General features: G+C 46.8%; 1 protein-coding gene across 1 annotated transcript in view; it reads right to left on the reverse strand.

Annotated features, from left to right (window-relative positions):
* RAPGEF5 (Rap guanine nucleotide exchange factor 5) overlaps positions 1–20519 on the reverse strand; it is a 237213-nt gene that overhangs the window by 184864 nt on the left and 31830 nt on the right. The window contains exons 2-3 of the mRNA XM_036759737.1: positions 10327–10377; positions 1539–1645 (exon numbers count right to left, since the gene is read on the reverse strand). Coding sequence (XP_036615632.1) covers positions 1539–1645; positions 10327–10377 — 158 coding nt within the window. The remainder of the gene's footprint in view (positions 1–1538; positions 1646–10326; positions 10378–20519) is intronic.

Consider the following 20519-nt stretch of genomic DNA (forward strand, 5'->3'; position numbering starts at 1 on the left):
GTTCCACAATTTAAAAGGACATTGATAAACCAGAGGGCAGCCGGAGGTGGGCTACGGGATAATGAAAGCCCATATGTTGGTGCCTTATGGAGATCAACTGAAGGAACTGGGGATTTTGAGGCTGGAGAAGAGAAGACTGGGGTAGGGGAGGGGGCCTGCCAGCTTGTTAATGTGTAAGGATGGGGGAGGGGTGATCGAAAGAGTCCTCCTTATAAGTCTCAAACAAACTTCCCTACACCCCTATACCTTTATCCAGTTGGAATGCCTCTTGGATTGAGTTCTATAATCAATCAATCAGATGTTTAAGCTAGCTGGGAATACAAAAGTGCCCTGAAATTGGTTGAAGAGTCTCACCCTGTGGGCCTTAGATTAAAAACTTCAAACTGGGGTGTGTCTTGGACTTGCATGCTAATTCTCCTTGTTAGGTCGTCTTAATAAAAACTCATTTCTCAAAACTAATTAAGTCTGGTTGGCTAACTGATATCAATTAATGATCATACTGATGGGGACTCATGAGTGAACTATTCTCAAATCCCCAATCCCTCTGAATTGCCCCTGAGAGTCCTGCAGGGAACAGTGTTTAGTTGCCCTCAGTGGACCTGACCTGCTGGGCTGAGTGAGTTTGGAAGAAAGAACCCCAGGAATTACTGGCTTCCCAATAGACTCACCTATCAACAAACATGGATTAAGTGCTTTCTGGGTGCCAAGCACTGTGCTGTGTGTTGGAAGCTCTTTGGAAGTTTAGATGCTCAGGATCACAGAACTTGAGAGACCAGTGAGACCAAATTTGAGTCATAAACCTCATGTCCTTAACAGACCTGCTCTGAGCACATGGCTACCTGGGGAACTCAAAAGTCACCCACCACAAGCAAACAATTAAAGCTAAGTGTGGCTTATTCACCAGGCGCTGTCCTAGGTGCTGAGATAAAAAGGCAAACATGAATCAGGCCCCACCCTCATGAAGCTTATATTTGATTTGGAGGACCCAATGAATATACCAAGGAGTAAACCTAAAGGAACGAAGTAATTTCAAGGAGAGAAAACACTTGTATGTCAGGAGCCAAGTCAGGACAGGTCTCACCTAAGAGGTAGCATCTGAGGTGTACTTTGAAGGAAGTTGGAAATCCTAAAGGCAGCAAAGGGGTGCCATAGTGGCACTGGGCCTGGAGTCAGGAAGACCCATCTTCCTGAGTTCAAATCCAGTCTCAGACACTTACTAGCTGTGTGACCCTGGACAAGTCACTTATCCTTGTTTGCCTCAGTTTCCTCATCTGTAAAATGAGCTGGAGAAGGAAATGGCAAACCACTCCAGTATCTCTCCGAAGAAAACCCCAAATGGGGTCATGAAGAACAGGACACAATTGATAAAAAACTAAACGACAACAGAAAGCATTCTAAAAGTTTGAGGTGAGTTAATTAAGCATTCCAAGCCCAAGGCTGGTCCGTCTCTGTGACTCCTTCTGAGCCCCGCCTGGCCAGGAAATGAGGTAATGATTTTAAACAGACATTTTCACGATGATAATCGTCAATGGGCTTACCTGTAAACTCCTTTAAGGTTCACTCTGTCTTTTATCAGGTCAGATGCTTGCACTGTAAAGATGTTCCTCAGGGCTCTTCCAGCGCAGGAAGAATTCTCTCCATAAATCTATGAAAAAATGAATAAAGGACTTTAAACTTAAGGCCAAATTCTACTATTTGTCAAGTAGTCACAACTCAGCACACACAGAGCCCAAAGCACTAAGCTGCTGCTCCTAGAAAGTCTCTATGGTTTGCCTGTGCACGCGTAGACATTGACCATCTTGAGCACACATCTCCTTGATGTCGGCCAATTCGTGCTATTTTATGTAACAGGATGCAAATTATTAACGGTTTGATTTTTTTCTTCACATGCCAAAAGCTGTTTCATTGAATTCATTAGAGTTAAGAGAGGCAAAGATTCCCAAAATAAGGAGCTGGGTACGTCACTGGCCGCTCCTCTGGTCAGACCTTCAGTCCTGGGTGCCCTGTATTGGGAAGAATAATCATGAGCTGACGAGTATTCCGTAGAGAGGAGAGCGAGCCAGACAGCGAAGGGCCCCAAGACCACACCTAACAACAAATCATAATAGCATTTATAGAAGGCTCTAAGGTTTGCAAAGCACCTTCCCTACGTTAGCTCGTTTGAGCCCAACTGCTCTGGGAGGTAGGAGCTATTGTTATCTCCACTTTATGGAGGAAAGATCTGAGGCTGAGAGTGGTTAAGGAACCTGCCCAGGATCACACAGTGGGTAAGTGTCTACGGCCAGATTTGAACTCAGGTCTTGTCCTTTATCCATTTCAACATCCAGCTACCTCAATAGGAGGATCTCTTGAAAGAACTGGGGATGTTTAGTCTAGATGAGAGAAAATTAAGGGGTTTGTGGTGGGTGGGGGACGAAGATGTCCAAAACATATTCAAGTATTTGAAGGCGGAATATGGATTAGATGTTTCCTTTCACCCCAGAGGGCAGAACTAGAAGAAATGGGTAGAATCTGCAGAGGTAAGCTGAAATTTGATACTAGGACAGTTTTCCTAACAGAACCATCCCCCAGCAGAATGAACCACAATTGGGGAGGGGGCTCCCATTCACCGGAGGCTTTCCCACAGAAACCAAATGACCATGCTCATGGGAAGAGCTCTCATTTGGGTATGAAGTTAGACTCCATGGATCCCTTGCCAGACCCTTCCAGCTCTGTGATTCTAAGATCTCTCTTCCTTTTGCACAAGAAGGTTTTCCATAATTCTGCTTTAGTAAAGAAAGCCACAGAGCATCAGCATCCCAAAATGCATCTGCCCCATAATCATACATGTACATGCGCCTGCCTCTTGAGATCTGAGGGGACTGTTTGTCCCTGGCACGGTGAACACCTTATACATGGACACGGAGTTGGAATATTCCTAAATCTACAGCAGGGGGTATTCGGACCCACACTCGGAAGTTCTCAAGGCTCATCTGCTCATGGCATCAACAGGAGCTAATCTAGCTCATGGTCTCATCTTCAACTGATTCACCAAATGATGCAGAATTTCATCCCTCTGTCTCTTCCTCCTCTCAATACCCCCTGGCCATATCATTCACAATCCTCAGTATGGGTTTGTAATTTCTTAATCATGCAAAAAGTCAAGCAACATCCAGGAGGCACTTACCCATGTTGTGGTTTTGTTCATTTTAAAAATAAAATTCTAGTTGTTTGGAAAAGCCCATTCCCTGCACCCTGAAGTGCTAGATTTTTGCCTAAATGGGGCAGGAGGAGGTAGATGCTCCTGCTCTTTATCCAAGGTGAGAGATCTTATTGTAATTCCTACCCCCAAGTCCCAGACAAGGGGACACAGATGCAAGATTTGCCCTTTTCTTGAAGGATAACTGTATTTTTATTTTGTTTTGATTTGGGGAGGGTTCCTTTTTACACAACCAAGTTCCAAGAACATGACCCAAATGCTTCTGAGCCAGCTCCTGTTTTGGCCATTTGCCTGATCTGGGGCACACACCCACTTTAGCTTCCAGTCAATCAATCAACAGGCATTTATTAGATGCCAAATATGTGCCAAGAAACGGGGACTCAAGAACAGTGAATTCTCTCTTTAGCCAAGTTCTCCATTTATATATTTAAAATATGCTGTGTTTGAATGAATCTGACTGTAAAACTCTGAGACATCCATGTTGATGCAGCCACCTACACTTTTGCTCCCCTGTTTCAGGTACAACTAGGTACGATTTTTGTTGTTGCTGTCGATTAACAACCTTGTTCCCTTCTTTGCTGAGGTGGGGGCTATGAGTATGAATTATGACATAGAAGGTTGGACTTGGTGGATGCACTCGTTAGTTTTTAATGAACTGGCTTTTTCTCTTTTATTTTCTTTGTTATAAAGGACATCTCTCTGCGAGCGAGAGAAAGGATGGACTCCTAGGAAGTGAGTGATTTTTAAAACGGACATCTTTTTACAAATGTCATAAGGGGTTAAGGAATGGCAAGAAGGACCATTCTTTTGTTGTTGGTGGTGGTGGTGGTAGTGCCAGTGGTGGTAGTGGTGTTGGTGGTGGTGGTGGTGGGGGCGGTGGTGTTGATGGTGGTGGTATTGGCATTGGTGTTGGCGTTGGTGCTCTTTCAGTGGTGTCTGACCCTTCATGACCCCATCTGAGGTTTTCACTGCAAAGATACTGGGGGTGGTTTGCCATTAATCACCACCAGGCTAGGAAGTACCTGAAGGCAGGATTTGAACTCAGGTCTTCCTAACCCTAGCTAGCTTCCTCTAAGGAAGACAACAAACTGTCTTTACGAATCACTGTCACTAAAAATATGCAAACCTCCTTCAGAATTTCAGGGCCAACGTTCTGGTGATGAGCTCTCTGAACTTAGCTTAGCAATTCGGTTAGATTCAACATGCATTTATAGGGCACCCACTGTATGTCTGGCACTGGTGATACAAAGCCAGAAACCAAATACTCCCCACCCTCAAAGAGCTAACATTCCACGAGGAGGAAATACTGAACACAGAGAAGTGAATATAAAATTACCGGGATAAGGCCTAGAATTGTTATGTCATCGATATAGAAAATCAGAGATGAGCAAAGGCCTCCTACACATGTAGGAATGTTCCTGCTTTGTATCTTGGAGTCTGACAGCTGCCAGGAGCTTCTTAGCCAAGGTTCTGAGAATGGCTCCCGCCATACAGAGGGTGCTTAATAAGTGCTGGTTAGCTGACTGCCTATGAGGCACCAATGATGGGCCAGGATGTGAATGCAGGAGTTCCCATTAAAACTCAGAGCTCCTGGAGAGCAGGGAATGTTTGCCTTGATTTGTATCCCTTGGGACTGGCACAATGCCTGCTACATGATGTTGTTGTTGCTGCAGGGGCAGCTAGGTGGCGCAGTGGATGGAGTACCAGGCCTGGAGTTAGGAAATCTTGAGTTCAAATCCAGACTCAGACACTAGCTGTTTGACCTTGGACAAGTCACTTAACCGTGTTTGCTCAGTTTCCTCAACTATAAAAAGAGCTAGAGAAGGAAATGGCGAACCACTCCAGGATCCTTGTCAAGAAAACCCCAAGGGGGATCACAAAGAGTCAGACATGACAAATGACCAAACAACGGCTGCCACATAGGAGTCACTTACTCCACCATGACCATCCCCCACTGTGGACACAGACTATACACAGAGCAATGATTGTGGTTGTTGCACTGGTCTTCACTGTCTGTCACCGGCCCCTACTTGACGCCTTTCCAACGGCATGACGTGACAGCCTAGAGCTTTGGACTTGGAGTCAGGAAGACCCAGATTCCAATCCTGCCCGAGTCCCATAGGAGCTGTGGGATCCTGGGCCTCAGTTTCGTCTTCTGTCAAACGAGGGGTTGGACTTGGTGACTCCTAAAGCCTTTTCCAGTTCTTGCTCTGCGACCCCACAGCCCTTGGTCCTGCCAGAGCCTGGCCTTCAAGAATTCATAGCCACCTCAGAGGCCTGTGGGGCAATCCTGGTGAGGGAGACAGAAATGACCTTTCTCTTCTTGTTTCCCAGTGAGGCTCTGAGGCTGACCTCAAGGGAAAGGTAATCCCTCGGCATCTAAGGGCGCCAGGATATATAGTATTAGATTCCCAGGCCTCCACCCCACCCCCACATCAGGAGCCTTCTTCCAAATTGCAAAGCTGATCCCCAAGCAGTTAGGTCTGTGAGCCCAGTCACCTGGGCCATCTCCTCTCAGACACACACACCAACGGGTTTTGTCTTATAATAGAAACAGAAAGCCTATCATTTTCCTAGCTTGTCTCCTGATATTGCTTCTCATCCTGTTCCATAATTGTTTCTATCATCCATCCGAAGCAAAAAAAGAAAAAGAACATTAAAGGGATTGATTTAGATCTGACAGGGAACAAGTCTAACATCATTCCGGGGAGACTTTGAGAGTATCTCATTATCACCTCCTAAACAGAGCTAAAAATGAAGTCTTCCACCATGTTCCAGCGTACCCATCCATCCTGGCGAGGACACAACTACAAATAGAGTCTGGAAGAGTCAGGAGAGATGTCACAAGGCAAGGAGGAGACAGAGCCATGAGCCACACTTGGAAAACTTGGCTCCACTCCTAGTCCCATGGCACCATCATTTTGTAAATCAAACATGTACAGACTGACTGCTTAGTGTCATTTTCACCATACACCCTCAACCTTCCTGGACCAATATAAAGAGTATGTGGTGGGGGAGGCAGCTCATGGGACTTGGCATCAGGAAGAGCTGGGTTCAAATCCCAGCTCTGCTGCTTCCTGTGAGCTCACAGACAAGTCACAAGCCCTTTCTGAGACTCAGTTTCTCAATCTGTAAAACAAGAATAGTTCCACTGTCATGTTTAGTAAGCCCTTAGTAAATGTTTACTTCCTTCCTTCCTCACAGGGCTTCTGTGAGGTTCAAATGGGCGACTAGGTGGCACAGTGGATAGAGGCTAGACCTGGAGACAGAGACCCGAGTTCAAATCCAGTCTTAGCACTAAATATGGGATCCTGAGATCTTAATCTCTGCCTCAGTTTCCTCCTCATCTGGGATAATAATTGCACTTCCCTTCTGGGGTTGTCATGTGGATCAAATAGGATAATCTTTACGAAGTATACTATCTATACTAGCTAATATTATTAATGTTAAAATGCACTGCAACTTAGATAAATGTAGGTTACTATTACTGGTATTATTTCCACTGCCAAGGAAAGCAGGGCTCCAAGTGAAACCTCTGCCATGACCTACTGCCTGAGGTCCTTGAGAAGTGGGTCTCCTTCTGCTGCCCCTGCCGTCCGCCTGCTCCCATTCCTGCTCTGGACAAGCGTGCGTATCCTGCCTGCAGTGGCCCTGCTGCCCTGTTAACTGACAGGGGCATCTAGAGAAGCTGGGGCTTCAATTAACTCAGCCTTTCATTTCTACACACATGGGGAAACGGCATATCCTACAAATGACCACAAGGTCCTCTGCCCACATTGAAAATCTGGTGCTGTCAAAATTACGTGTAACCATCACCAGTGTGGTCAAGGCTAAGCAATCCACTGAGCTGCCCACCATAGAGAAGGCTTATAAAATAATGGTTCCAGACTTCCCTGTTCTTCACCAGAAGGTTACCTAGATACTCAAAACAAGCACCAGGTGTTTCTTCTCACTCTGTGAATTTGATGCTTCTGGTGGAGTAATGGACAGAGGATTGGTGTTGGAGTCAGGGAGGCTGACCTGAGTTCAAATCTTGCCTTTGACATATTCTAGCTATGGGGACCTAGGCAAATGACTTAGCCCCTCAGTGCCCTGGGCAGCACATGCAGAGACTGATCTGCATACCAGCTTGAGATCGCTTAGCCAGACAGGCAATAAAACATTTATTAAGTGCCTGCTATGTGCCAGGCACTCTGCTAAGTGCTGGGGGTACATATATGAAGGAGAAAAAAAACAATCCCTGACCTCAAAAAGCTTACAACATAATGGGGACAGGAAATGGTTCAGAAGGGGGCCAAAAAGAGCCATGGAGACCTTCGAAGGAAGGGACCTGGGAGGGAAATGGAGAGATGGCTGGGCTGGGCACCCTCCTCAAAGGGAGGTTTGGGGAGAAGCTCTCCTCTCTGCCCCCCGATCAGAGGCAGGAGCACAAAGGCTGATGTGACCTTACAGGATGATGTGGATCTATGTTGACAGACAGACTTTCTACCGTGGAAGTTCTTTAAACCAATGAAAGCATGGGTTTAAACAGACAGAAATACTAGAAAGGAGAGAAACAGGAGACAGAGAGAAAAAGGGACAGAGAGAGAACAGGGGAAGGGAGGAAAGGAAGAGGGGAAGAGAGAGGGAAGAGGTGAGAAGCAGAGATGGGAGAGTATAAAAGAATGAATGAAGCATTTATTAAGCAGTTACACGTGCAAAGCAAGCTAGACCCTCATCCCCAGGGGCTTCCATTCTAATGGGAGACAACACACAGAAGGCTTCAGCTGCAAGTCAGATGGAAAGTCCCCATGGTCCTTAGGGGCAGCCACAAAACACATGTTAGCATTTCTTCTTAAATGTCATTTCTGTTGATAAAATCATTTCAGTTTTTGATGTGGGACCATGTGATAGAGTCAGGGACTTTGGTGGTAAGGCCATCCTTTCGTGGGTCTTCAGAAACTGTGGCTGTAGGACCTGCAGGAGTAGTTCCCAGGCTATGCCTCCAGAGGGACTGATTCCCAGAAGGCACTGGGCTGGAAGCACTCTGACTCCTGAGACTCTTGTGGTCAGGGTTCTGAGCTGTCCCCCACCCAGAGTCTGAGACTAGCTGGTGCTTAAGGTGGTGGTGCTAAGCTGCCTGGTACACGCTCCCTCCTCTCTCTCCCCCAGGGTGCCTGGCTGCTTTTGCTAGGCTGGCTTGTCTATCCTGGGCATGGCCAGCCCTTTCTGCACAAAGGCTGCTTCCTGAGATGATGTCTGGGGCTGGGGGGGGTGGGGGGAGGTGGGGAGCGATGCTGCCTGTCCCAGGGCTCCTGAGTCTCTCTGCCCAGTGGGGGCAGCCTCTCAGCAGACTTCGCCGCCGGTGATGAAAAAGCTGGGTCCCCTCTCCATGCCAATTTCTATCCAGTGAGAAGAAAGAGGAGCATTGTGTAGAGATGTGGCCTCAAAGGCAAGAACACCCAAGTTCAAGGCCTGCCTTTGATATAAACTGGCTTTGTGACCCTGGGCAAGTCACTTAACACCAGAGTACTCTGAACAACCTTCCAGGACTTTAGGGTGCAGAGTGGAAGCTGATCTGCATTGGCAGGGAGAACTTTCTCATCTGAGACCTCCCTATAGGCAGGAAGTCATAGGTCCTGTTCCTATGAATAGGGATTGTCCTTTGACTTAATTGATATGGGGTGTGTGTGTGTGTGTGAAAGGGACGGAGGGAAAGAGGTAGGCAGGGAAAGAGAGACAGAGAAACAAAGACAAACATTTAAGCTTTGGTGGCTTAAACCTGTACTAAAAGTTTTGGGACATCCAACACACACACATATGTAAATAGATATGCATGTGTACAGATACTGATATATACACACCTACACATACATGTGCATTCGTGCATGTGCATGCACTTGATCATGGTGTAGGTGACCCTAAATTCTTGGAGGCCATCCCAGCACAGCACAAGCTTTGGAAAGTCTGCCATCAGACTAGAACACCTTCAAGTACAGACCTAAGGATGGATTATCATTATCTAAGGTCTGAAGAGGATCATCACCATGGTAACCAAAGGGGGGTGGATTTTTTGGGCACAGAAACTCTCAAAGAGCCCCCCCATGAGGAGGGAAATGAGCAGAATTGGGGTATAATTTACGTGTTATCCACAAAGGAAATGACTTTGAAGGGCAACTCTGAGCAGCACTTGACCAGTGGTGACTTCTGAAGCCCGACGCTAAAGCGGCAGAGGGGACGGCCTGAAGGTCTAGATGGAGACAGAAGCTTTCGGACACAGCCAACGCGTTCCTCTGTTTTGCATGACTATACTTATGTTACAAGGAAGCCAGGGTTACTGGGGAATGGTGGAAAGGCAGGGCAAGGAGGCTGTGATATGGGGATATTGGGAGCACCTCCTTCGCAGGGTTGTGAGATTTAATGAGATGGTCTTTGTCAAATGCTTTGTGAACCTGAAGATGCTAAAGAAATGCTAGCTGTTAGGACTGTTGCTGCTGATATTTGAAAAATGTAAAAAGAAGTTAACATCTTCATGTATAATTACTTCTCTTTTTGGTTCTTCATATAATGAGATATTTATGTTAATTGATGATTGTTAAGTTCATAATAAACAGAAAACTGTTTTAATTGTACAGGGCTTAAATAACCACACTGATCCAAACCATAGACCCATGCAGACTGAAGAATTGTGAAATAAAACTGTGACCACAACTCATTAAAATATGCCCAGATCTCCCCTCATTATGGATGCACGCAAAGCTATACATTTATTCGACTTATATTTTTTAAAAATAAAAAAGGAATAGGCAAGGGATGGTAGAAAGAGGGAAGGAGGGAAAGAAGAAAATAGGAAGGAAGGGAAGAAGGAAGGAAGGAAGGAAGGAAACAGGAATGTAGGAAGGAAAGAAGGAAGGAGGGAAGGAAAAAGGAAGGTAGGAAGGAAAGAAGGAAGGAGGGAAGGAAAAGGAAGGAAGGAAAGAAGGAAATAGGAAGGGAGGGATGAGAAAGGAGAGACAGGAGAGAATGCAATGATAACCTATGCTATCAGTGGAAATTTCTTTAATGAACTCATAATTCCAATGATAATAATGTCTTTCCTTAGTGAATAAATGTTATGACAAAAGAATGGAGACACAGTATAATCATACCTGGGAAGCAGTATGTTCTAGGTATGGATTCGAAATTCTTCTTGCCAGAGCCTATATTTAAAAAGAAAAAAAAGAAGTTAGAACAATCATCTTTGTACCCAAAGAAAAGGACAAGATGTAGGAGAGCAGAGAAGGCACATCAGCTTCACTTCACAGAAAATGAGTTTATACCACCTGGATCCCCCAAAGCCCTGGCACTGATAGTGCCCTTTCTAATGCCTCAGTAGGCACTGAACCAAAAGTCTCTGCAATCACAGATAGCACCACAGCCATGGACATCCTGCCTGTTTAACATGACAGGCACAGGAAATGAAAGGTCAAAAGCTAAGTTGCATGTGTGTGTCCACACACATGCATATGTCTGCTGATTTCTTTGCCTCAGCCCCTGTCTGTACATTCCCACCCAGAGGACCCTGATCTAACTTCCTCTCAGTTCAGAGCTAGAGCATTCACAGGATCAGACTTGCAGAATGGCCAGAGATCTCCGAGATCCTCAGAATAACATTCTTCACATTGCAAGCATGTCCTAAGGTTTGCAAAGCACTTAACATACATATCTCATTTGAGCCTTATAAGAGACCTATGAATGGATGTTCTTAAGTCCATTTTCTATATGAAGAAACAATGGCTCCAACTGGTTACATGACTTGCCCAGGGTCTCATAGCTTTTATGTCTCAGAGGTGGGACTGCAACCAAGGTCTCCATGATGCCCAATAATTTGCCACCACATCTAGCACAACTCTTTACCTAAACAGTCACGTCTTCTCCATCTGCCTAGCAAAGGGTCATCCAGCTTCTACATCAAGACCTTAAAGGAGGGAGGAGCCACCCCCTTTCCAGGCAGCCCAGCCCAAGCTTGGACAGCACTCAAGATTCACATCAAGCTTCCAGCTGCCTCTCTGTACCTTCCACCCATCCTTGCCCCCTACAGCCTAGAAGAGCACCTTGAATTCTAGAAGCAGGAGGCCATCTTCTCCCCACCTCCAGTCGGTTTACCTAGGAACACAGGCATCCACCCTAACTGAGCTACATCCATGATCTGAAAAAATCTGACTAAAACCCAACTTTGAGTATTCCCTACAAGCTAGGATCCAGACCCAGCTTTTCATCCCAGTGTTCAAGGTGCTCTTTGATTTGGGTCCTACCTAACTCCCTAACTTGGGTTCTGCTCCTCCACCTTAGCCCATAAGCCTTCTATTCCAGCTGTTGCCACCCCACCCCCCCCACCATGCCATCTCAGTTCCAAGAGCCTTTCTCGTTCCTCTTTGATGAATATGAATCACAGCCATCCTCCACATCCCTCCATATCCCTGTGGTTAGTCCAACCACAGGGATATTTCCCTTCTTCTCACTCTTGAAGCACACATCATCTGGGCCTCTCCATTAACAAAGCATTTGTCCCTGTGCTAGTTAAACATCCTTGTATAAATGCATAGATGGCAAGCTTATCACATTTGCAAAGGAACTGAGCTGGGAGAGAGGACTAATGTATTGGCTGACCGAGCGCAGACTTCAACAGGCTGAGCCAACACTGGGGAGATAAATCACCTTCAACAGAGAAAAAATTAAAAGTATTACCCTTGGGTTCAAAAAGTCAGCTTCAAATACACATGATGGGGGAGGTATGGCTGCACACCCAGTTGTCTGAACAACAGTGCACTGACCACACCGTATGAGGGAAGAGTGTGACAAAGCAGCCCAAAGAGTCACGGGCATCTCAGCCTGAATTAAGAGACATATCAAGTCTAGAACAAGGGAGGTAATAATCCCTTGGCACTCTGCCCTGGCCAGGCCACAGCTAGAGGATTATGTTCAATTCTGGGCACCACATTTTAGGAAGGATGTTAATAAGATGGAGAATGTAGAGGGGACGGCAGTCCTGGATGGTTAAGAACCTTGAGTCTTCCATCATCATCATCCCCCCCAACAAGTCTTAAGCACCTACTATGTGCCAGGCACTGTGCTAAGCACTTGAGATAAAAAGAAAGGCAGTTAGTTGTGTAAGCACTGTGCATATACAAGATATAGACACTGGAAATGGAAGGCAATCTCAACATTCATCCCATACAAGGATGGGTTGAAGGAACGAGGGATGTTTCTCTTGAAGAAAAGACTTCAGGGGTACTTGATAGCTGCCTTCAAGGGCCAGAGAGGCAGTCATGTGGGAGAAGGACTGGACTTCATTCTGCCTGAGGTCAAGCAGAATGAGAACACAAGGCAGACATGACAAAGAAAACAATCTAGACTCAATACAAGGGAAAATTCCCTAAAAATTAGAGCTATCCCAGAGTGAAATGGGTTTCCAAAGTTGCTAATGGGTCTCCCTTCCCTGAAAGACTTCAAGCAAAGACTAGATGACCAGTTAATGGCAATAATTAGGTCAGATATAAAAGGAATTCTTGCTCCAGTATGGATTGGATAAGATGGCCCTTCTGGTCCCTTCCAATCCTGACGGCATCCTTCCTGCCCAACCCCCTGCTGCCAGCTCTCCCACATATGTCCTGTCTTTTGGCATCTCAGAGTTATTCACTCTGGAAAGCTGACAGGATCCTTAGACAGCCAATGGCCAAAAGGCTCCAATGATGACGGCGATTTCTTAGTATAGAATAATCCTTTCCCTTCCCCAAAATGTTGCTCTCCTGCCCAGTGGCTGAGATTTTTCTTTGCCTCTTGATTCTATGTGGTAGCTTGTTCTGTTTGGGAAGAGAAGTACCATTCATATGGTACCTAAGCATTTTACAAATAGAATCTCACTTGATCCACATGTGAGGAAGTGCTTTTATTATCTCCACTTCACAGTTCAGGAAACTGAGGCAAACAGAAGGTAAGTGACTGCCCAGGGTCACACAGCTAGTAAATGTTTGAGGCCTGACTTGAACTCAGGTCCTCCTGACTCTAGACCATTGGGTCTCTATCCATTGTAGAATAGCAGCCTCTATTTTCTCTCTAATTGCACAATTAAAAAAACAAGAATTTTGACCCACAAATCGAAAGCAAAGTGAAGGCAAATCCCTTTATGAGAATTGAATATTTTTTCCCTCAATGAAAAGTCAGGGCATCCCTACCAATATGCCAGATGTGCAATGAGGCACAGCCACCCTATTGATTAACCCTTAATTTCTGGAACATCCACTGAAAATTCCACGTTTCAGAGAACGTTAGTGAGCACTGGAGAGGGGATGTGAACATCACATAGGAACTCTTTAATGGAAGACAACAAACGCTTTTGCCTCTTTTCTGGGTCCTGTCTGAGCCAGCCTGGATATACCAACACTAGGGTGTTGGTTTTTACACAATCAAATTTCACTATGGCTGCCTGCTTGATGGGCGATCTCCAAAGTTTTGTAAGGCAAGTAAATAAAGCAGGGAGATCTGTCTATACTGACTAGATAGCAGCTCTAGATACTCCCTGAGCCAAATGGTATCAGTAGCAACAGAATAAGGCTGGCTTTGACAGAATGAAATAAGGCGAGTCTGTTGTCTGTCTCCTGGCTCCTGCAGAAACTAGTACCCAGGCTGGTGGCAATACTCTCGGTCACACAGGGATAGGGTATGAGCATTAACCTCTAGCCACACTGGTAACATGAGGACCCACTTCCCTCATGGCCACCCTTTACTATTTAAATATCAGAGCCAGCAGGAACAAGGTATCTTCTTTCAATTTCCCCCCTCCTGTCTTCTCATCTTTTTTAATGTGATTTCTCCTTCTGGCAGCCCATTGACTCAGCTCAACCCTTCTCTGTGGCCATTGTTAAATATCAACGTGATCTATCAGAAGACCCAGAGCATTTTAAACCAGTAACTTCTGTGTTCAGATCCTTGTTCTTTTCCCATCAATTTGCTCTAAAATCCTGGGTGATCCATACCCAGCCTGCCATAAACCAAGGTTTGGGCTCACTTCATGCAGCCTCTTGACTCTCTTGCACAGGACTCTCTCTCTGAATTAGGGGTTCTTAACCTAGGATCCATTGAAGGATTTCAGGGACTTTGTATTAGGAGGGCAGAGTTTATAATCTCAAAGAGGATCATATATATGTCTGAAAGGTTCGGAACCGCTGGATATAAGAAATTCTCAAGATAAGAGGCAGAAGAATCAAAGCATATATTTAGGCTCCACAGTAACCAACCCATGAACCAGCATCCCCATTTTGACATATTGATCAAAAGCTTCCAGGCCCAATAAGTACACCGCACAAGAGTAACCAGGAGGCCACAGAGAAGCATGATGGTGTCATATACATGCTTCCCCTCTATGGTAAAAAGATTACCCACTGGCCTCAAGTCCTTGTTCAGCTTCCTCCCATAGGTCAGCTCTGCTACCGGCAGCTCCTGCTTCAGCTTCGGCTGTGGCTGTAGCTGTAGCAGCCTCTAGCTCCAACAGAAGCTGTTTTTAACCATCCGGCTTCTGCGGGGGTGTAAGGTACGCCGGGGAAAGCACAGGTTCTTTTGATCAGCTTAAGCAAGGTGAAGGGGTTGACCGGGAAAGCACAGGTTCTTTCCATCAGCTTAAGCAAGGGAAGCAAGGTGAAGGGGCCGACAAGCTTACTCCAGTTCAACATACAAACAGCATTCAGTTCAGGGGAAAAAGCCAAACTAGTCAAGGGCACTTGTTGACTAAGTGCTAAGGAGCCCATTTTTGGTTACCAACATAGACTTAGATGAGGAAAAAATGACATCTTTCTTTTCACTAACATCTAACTGAAATGTAGTATTTCCTTCCATGATTCTGAGGAGACAGTGGGCTTCAACAGCCTGCCAAAGGGGACCATGATCCCCAAACTGTTAAGGAGCCCCATTCTACAAAGAATTTTTCAAAATTGTGACAATTATCTCATCATGTTCACAGAATTACAGTTTGAGGCACAGAGAAACTCTCTAAAGACCTCCCCATGATAATGAGCTTAATATGATTATGTTTGGTGAATAGCACAGACGATAACGACGCTCACTGATCGACAGACTGGCCACATGAAGGAGTTCGGACTTCAAATCTTTGCTCTCCTTCCTTTCAATTACAATGCATTTAGAAGAGCATTCTAAGGGATTCCATACACATTGTAGATGCCCATGAAGTTGTTTATCTTTTAATGATTATAAAAGTATGGTCCATACTGAATATGAATCTATAATTTTGCATCCTTTCAGAACTGCAAATAAAAAGAAAATCCAGGCACAGCCTTTCATTCTTGGAAAACATCAACGCCACCCATGATTTTCTTGAAATTATGGTACCATTTAAAACTACGAATGATCACCAGCCTTCACGTGGAGGGTCTCTGCATTGAAATTCCTCGTGTGTGGCAAAGACTCCTATTTCAATAGGCTTACAGAGATTTTCCTCACAATAACCCTGAGGGATGTGGAGGAAACATTGCTTTTCCCACTCCCATTCCCATAGATGGAGAAACAGAGATTGCAAAGAGAAGTAACTTGCCTCAGCTATTAAATGTCAGAGCCTGAACTCAAACCTGGTTCTCTTGACTTTTAAGCCCAGTTTTACCACTAGCTATATGACCCTGGGCAAGTCACATAACCCCAGTTATTTCCAAAACAAACAAGCAAGTCCAGTGCTATTTCCACTAAAATCCACCCTGCTTCTGACAATGATCAGAGGATCTCAAATTTGCATCTGGTAGGAACTTTCGAAGCCACCGAGTCCAGCCTATCAATTAAGGAAATTGAGGCTAGGTTGTGTGACCCATCCAAGGATTGATACACAGAAGGTGCAAGAGGTGGAATTGGAACCCAGGTCAAAGACAGTATTCCTACTTCACCCATTTATACAAGGCTTTAAAGCTTCTTCCCTCAAACAAGCATGAGGCCAGGTCTATTTGTGCCAAACAGCTCACTGCAGAATTGTTGGGAGTGGTTTGTTTAACTATGTGCCCTCTACAACTCAAACAAATGTTTCATTGCCTGTGAGAAGCGTCCTCAGGCCGACATCAGATGAAGTTAAATAAGTCGGGGTTATTGGGAGAAAAGGAGGGAAGGAGAATGGTTTAACTCATTTCCCAGCAACCTGAATTCCTAACATTTTCATCATCCCGAGCATATACTCAACCCAGCAGTAGCTATAAAAAGTTCATTGGCAGCTCTGACCACTTGGGCACTTCTGGGATCTTGGACACTGGGCCAGCTGCCATCACCTTCTCCCCAGAAGAGTCAGACTTCAGTCAACAAATTAATATTTATTAAGCATCTAATACGGCACTACTAGGCACTGTGCTAAATACCAGGGATACAAAAAGAAGCAAAAGACAGTCCCTGTCCTCTGGGAGGGCAGATTACAATCTAATGGAGGAGACGACAGACAAAATCAGTATGTACAAACCAGCTATGTATAGGATAAATGGGACATAGCAGAAGGAAGGCATTAGAATTAAGAGGGGTTGGGAGAGGTGATCACACACAGCCAGAGAGGAGGGGCATAGGCTAAAGTTGGAAAGAAGCTTTGTTTTATGAATGCCGAAAGCAAGTCCCAAAAAGGTGATATGCCCAAGGTCACACAAGTACCAAGTGGAAGAATTAAGATTTGAACTGGGGTCCCTGGATCCAAATCCAACAAGAGATCTTTGTACTACACCACAGTGATCTCCCTCTCTCCCTCCACCTATATTCCGTAAATTCACAATATTGTCTGCACTGGCTCTTAGCCTATGGTACCTTGCCAATGCTCTGGGGCCCACATGCACCTCAAACAGCATTTCTCCAAGGGTAAAGTTGAGTCAATTTCACAGGCAGTGGATTCACACCACACAGACCCAGGCTACCCCTGAGCCAGACCCGTGGCAAGCACCCACATGCCAAGAGTATTTGCCATTTTCTTCTTCAGTTGACAAAAACAAGAGGGAAGACTCCCTGAAAACACCACGTCAAAGCACGTTCCCACTCATCGGAGATGGATGGGTTCGGAGAGCTAGTGTGGCAGGAACTCCGGGGGCCACCAGGTCCAATCCTCGCCTTTTAGAGATGAGGAAACACTGGCCCTGGAGCAGAAGCAATTTGCTCAAAGTCCCTCACAGCATCACAGTTTCAGAGAACGATAAACCTCAAGGGCCGTCAGAGATCACTCAGTCCAGTCTCTTCATTTTACACATGAGGAAACAGACAACAAAGTGAAGCAACTTGGCCCATGTCATGTCGAGGGTTGGAGGAAAAGCTTTAGGCCTAAAGATCATGTGGTCTGGTCTGATCCCCTAACTTTACACAGGATGTCTTCCCTATGGTCTCTTAGCTGCCCAATCCAACGGTCCTTTCTCAGTCCTCACTCCCCTGGACCTCTGTGCAGCCTTTGACGCTGCTGGCCACTCTCCTCCTTAGTACTCTTTTCTCCCTGGGATTTTGGGATGTCACTCTCTCCTGGTTCTCCTCCTCCCTCTCTGATGGCTTCTTCTCCTTCACTGGATCCTCCTCCAGATCACACCCTGTAACCATAGATGTCCCTCAGGGTGCTGTCCTGGGTCCTCTTCTCCCTCTAGACTGCTTCACTTGGTAATCTCATCAGTTCCCAGGGACTTCATTATCATCTCTATACTGATGATTCTCTACCTTTCCTGCTCCACCTCCAATCTTGGGTCTCCCAATCTCGAAATAGATGTCTAGGTAGCCATCTGAAACTCCAAAAGAGAACTCATTATCCTTCCCTGAACCCTCCTGCCTCCCCCCTTCCCTATGACTGTAGAGGGCACCACTATCCTCCCAATCTCCCGGCTCCTAACCTGGGAGTCATGCTGGACTCCTCACACCCTCTCCTATCCAAACTGTTGCCACGGCACCTTTGCAACATCTCTCCCTCACACTGTCCCCATGTTACAGGCCCTCATCCCCTCACACCTGGCCCATGACAATAATACCCTACTTAGGGCCTCAAGTCCCTCCCTCCCCCAAACCACCCTCAGTTCAACCACTAAAGGGATCTTCCTAAAGGGCCTACTGATCCCGTCACTACCCTCCTCGATAAACTCATGGGGCTCCCTGTCACCCCCAGGATCAAAGACAAAATGGTCTGCTCAGCATTGGAAGGCCATTACCTTTCCAGCCTTCTCACCCCTTACTCCCTAATGGTACTCTTCAATGGCCTCCTGGCTGCTCTCCCAACCAGACCCCCCAGCCATTCCCTCTGCCCATGCTTCTCCCAGGCCCTCTTAGCTCTAGCCCTTCTCTCCTTTAATTATTCCCACTGATTCTATAGACTGCTTGCTTTCTATACATTTGTTTTCACATTGTCTCCCCCATTAGAGCGTGGGCTCCCGAGGGAAGGGACTGGCTTCTCTTTTTTTATACCTAATACTTAGCGCAGTGGTTGGCACATAGTAGGTACTTAATAAATGTTGATTGTCTGGTTGAGACGAGGAAGCTGAAGCCCAGGGAGGTCTCATAGATCTCAGATCTAAAGCTGGAAAGGGATTCAGAGGTCACCTAGTCCAGCCCCACCTTTTAACAGATGAGGAAACCAGGCAAGCGAAGTGACTGCCCCAAATCTACACTGGTCAAAAGCAGAATTCAAACCCAGGTCCTCTGACTTTCCAAGGAAGTGCTCAGCTACCCAGGGTTTAGGAGTTCAAGCCTTCTGGGACTTAAATCTCTCCCAGGAGTTACTAGTGGGTAGCCAAGTCCCCTCAGTTCTTTCCGTTTTTCATGTTTGTCCTCTTCCTGTCCATTCCTTCTGTGGCTGCTGGAGTCCAGGCCCTCCTCATCTCACACCTGGGCTCCTGCAGCTGCCTCCTAATTCCCCATCCCTCCTCCCTTCCAACCTCTCCACGAGGGTGTGGGCAGACAAAGCTTCTGGGCTGGAAGGGACGGTTTCTAAGGTTCCTGCTAATGCTGAGCATGGACCGGGGGATTGGAGAGGATGAGCCTGGGAGATGCCAGGGCAGCAGAAGGCATGGCCTTGGGACAGCAGCTCCTTCCCTCATGGCTCCTTCACTACCACTCATCTGCCATTAGCCCGGAGAACAGTGTCTACACCACCCTCTGCAGTCAAATCAACATCAAAGCAGACCTCTCCAAGGGGGAAGAATTCACTGTTCCCACAGTAAGAGCATTTCTCCTCAGCCAAATCCTGCTGTGCCTTGAGATCATGAAGAAATATAATGCGGAGCAGAGTGAGGTGGAAATAATACTGAAGGGAGAGTCAGGGGAGCCCAGAGGTTGATTCCGGCTGCTGGCGTGACCTGGGCCAACTTCTTTGGCCCCCTTAAACCTCAGTTTTCCCATCTATTAAACGGAATTAATGCCCACTTCACAGAGTCATTGAAAGGAAAGCACCTGTAAACCTTGAACCCTGGAGAAAAGTTCATCATTATTATTGCTGTAAATCTCAAACGGCGTGCAAATCTTTATTCTCATGAGCCTCGAACCCATAGAAATGGCCGCCATCATTCCTGTTAGACCGATAGTATTATCATTTGTCTCCCCTTGTCCACCATCATGGTGGTGGGTGCCCCAGGGCTCCAGAAGCCTCCGCTGGCTGGGCAGAACCTCGGGGAGGTTCTACTTTGTACAGAGGCCCCAGGCAAGGCATCTGCCCCCCAGACTGCAGAGGGCCTCGTTGCCAAGCGGGTAGAGCTCAGAGGGCCTTGCCACTGGGCCAGTGGGGCTTGGTGGGCCTCACTATAGGGCTCATGAATGGTGGAGCTCAGAGGGCCTTGCCTCCAGGCTGGTGGGGCTTGGAGGGCCTCGCCGCCAAGCTGGTGGGGCTCAGAGGGCCTTGCTGCCAGGCTGGTGAATGGTGGAGCTCATAGGGCCTCACCGCTGGCTGGGGGTGGGGCACGGAGGGCCTCGCTGCCGGCCTGGTGGGGGCACGGAGGGCCTTGCCGCTGGGCCAGTGGGGCTTGGAGGGCCTCACTATAGGGCTCGTGAATGGTGGAGCTCATAGGGCCTTGCTGCCAAGCTGGTGGGGCTCAGAGGGCCTTCCTGCCAGGCTGGTGAATGGCAGAGCTCATTGGGCCTCACCGTCGGGCTGGGGGGGCACAGAGGGCCTTGCTGCTGGGCTGGGGAGCACGGAGAGCCTCCCCGCCGGGCTGACTACAAGGGGTAGAATTGTTCAGCTCCAGCAACTCTCAATGTCATCTCTCTGGAAAGCCAGATATGCCTCCAAGGTCGGCCTTCTTGGCCACCTCTCTTACCCCAGATAGGAGCCCCTCTAAGCCAGGGAGTGAGAATGATTCCCTTGCATGAGAGATATACTACG

Source organism: Trichosurus vulpecula, chromosome 5, assembly GCF_011100635.1.
Source record: "Trichosurus vulpecula isolate mTriVul1 chromosome 5, mTriVul1.pri, whole genome shotgun sequence".
Taxonomy (NCBI): domain Eukaryota; kingdom Metazoa; phylum Chordata; class Mammalia; order Diprotodontia; family Phalangeridae; genus Trichosurus; species Trichosurus vulpecula.